Source organism: Microtus ochrogaster, chromosome 19, assembly GCF_000317375.1.
Source record: "Microtus ochrogaster isolate Prairie Vole_2 chromosome 19, MicOch1.0, whole genome shotgun sequence".
Classification (NCBI taxonomy): Eukaryota; Metazoa; Chordata; class Mammalia; order Rodentia; family Cricetidae; genus Microtus; species Microtus ochrogaster.
Window position 1 is genome coordinate 47,555,844 of NC_022021.1, and position 2,015 is coordinate 47,557,858.

The window sequence follows — 2,015 nt, forward strand, 5'->3', positions numbered from 1 at the left end:
TTTTTGGTTTTTCGAGACAGGGTTTCTCTGTAACTTTGGAGCCTGTCCTGGAACTCCCTTGGTAGACCAGGCTAGCCTCGAACTCACAGAGATCCGCCTGCCTCTGCCTCCCGAGTGTCAGGATGGTTCTTAAATGTATAATATCAAGGGAGTTCCCAGGATCTTCTGCCATTCACTTTCCTTAATGATGAGTTTTGTGCAACATCACAGCACTGCATCAGACTTATTTTAGGGTATTGCTCACGTGTGTTCGAAGGGCTTCTAGCTCTCTTCTCACTCTGGGTGACCTTTAGATTTATATACAGAAGTGCATATAACTGTTTTAATTCATATTTTTACTGCTGATTCAAATCGTTTTATATTTAATATTCATTCCGTTTCTTTGTTTCAGGAAATGCTGTCTTTCAGAGATGTGGCCATTGATTTCTCTGCAGAGGAGTGTGAATACCTGGACCCTGATCAATGGACTTTGTACAAGGATGTGATGTTGGAGAATTTCAGCAACCTTGTGTTCCTGGGTGGGTTGTCTTTTTTAAAAATTGTTGCTGCCTTTTAAGACATGACACTTCTAATCAGGACCTGCAGCTCCAGGACCACCAGCAGTGATTATTCCACAAAAGCCCCAACCTGAAGGAATTCTGTTCCCTCATGCACTGCCTCTTTCAATGCCATGAAGGGAACTCATATACATTTCTACCCTTCTGAAGAACTCAAGATTCAAAGGTTAAAGCAAAAATTTTCTCTTCAGAGAGGCTGAACAGCAAGCAGCTCACCTTCTCTCCTGTCTCGTTTCTACTAAAATGCCCTTCTCCTAACCCCTACTTCCAAACACTCCTCCCCCTGGCTTCCTCCTACCACTTCCAGTCAGATGGTAGCTGCCTCAGCCTCCTGACTTCAGGGGAATTTTATTTAATCAGATAAATGTAACTCATTTTTGAATCATTAAGCAAATCTCCCGGAGCATGAAGAAAAGAAGCACACCTTAAAGTAATATTCTATGCCATGGGTGAGGGACTCTTCCACGGTGAACTCTTAATTGTCATCATCAAATGTGATTACTTTCTACAGTATCTCAAGGGAGCTTGTGCGTCCCACAATGAAACTTATGCTGCAGATTTTAGGGAAAATTAAGGAGAGTGTTCCTACACCTTAGAATGATTTTATTTCTTCTCATGTTCATAACATCTTTCCATCCTTTTTAGAGGTATCCTTTATATTGGTGGTAATGTCATAAAATAAGGGCATGAGTGGGAAGCACACATGTTACAAAGAATACCACACTCTGCAATTTAAATATTTTTCCTTGTAACTGATGGATCGAAAGCTCAGGACCTGTAAATCCTAAATTCCTCCTAAGCATTCTGGTTACTCATCAGAAAACTCACGGAGAACTAATGCTCTACAAGTCTTGTTTGTATCCTTTTTTCTATATACAGTTGTACAGAGGACTTGTGATCCCCAGGAGAACACACTAATAAGGATGTTCTCTTTTCCCATGAACAGGCCTTGCCTCCTCTAAGCCATACCTGGTCACATTTCTGGAGCAAGGACGAGAACCTTTAGATATGAAGAGACAAGCAGCAGCTGCCATGGAAACAGGTGTGTAGGGATGAGGGGACAGAGGCCAGGGTGAGAGGCCAGAGATCCAGCAGAAAGCCAGGCTTTATCAGCAACACTGACTCACAAGGTTCTGATGGGCTTAGGCTTAAAGGATTTTGTTTGTGTTCTGCTGTGAGAAGAGGATGTTTATGATGCACTGATTCTGGCATGCTCTGTCCTGCCATCAGGTCAGCTTCTGTTTACAGTAACTGACCAAGTTTTATAATTTCTAGGTGAACATGATTTGTTTTTCATAATTTGGTCAGTGGATTTTATTCATAAAATGGGCATACATATTTCTGTCTTTGATCCTAGAAATATGTCATTTAATACTGTTATTGACAGGTTTCTTGCTACACAGCAGAAGTTTAGTCCCTTCCAAAACTAAATATCTGCATCTAGGATATATATATATA

General features: G+C 41.1%; 1 protein-coding gene across 1 annotated transcript in view; it reads left to right on the plus strand.

Moving 5' to 3' along the window:
- Positions 1–2,015, plus strand: part of LOC106143735 (zinc finger protein 728-like) — a 42,596-nt gene that overhangs the window by 5,666 nt on the left and 34,915 nt on the right. Inside the window, exons 2-3 of the mRNA XM_026783848.1 lie at positions 392–518; positions 1,504–1,599. Of these exons, the coding sequence (XP_026639649.1) occupies positions 395–518; positions 1,504–1,599 (220 nt within the window). The 5' untranslated portion in view covers positions 392–394. The remainder of the gene's footprint in view (positions 1–391; positions 519–1,503; positions 1,600–2,015) is intronic.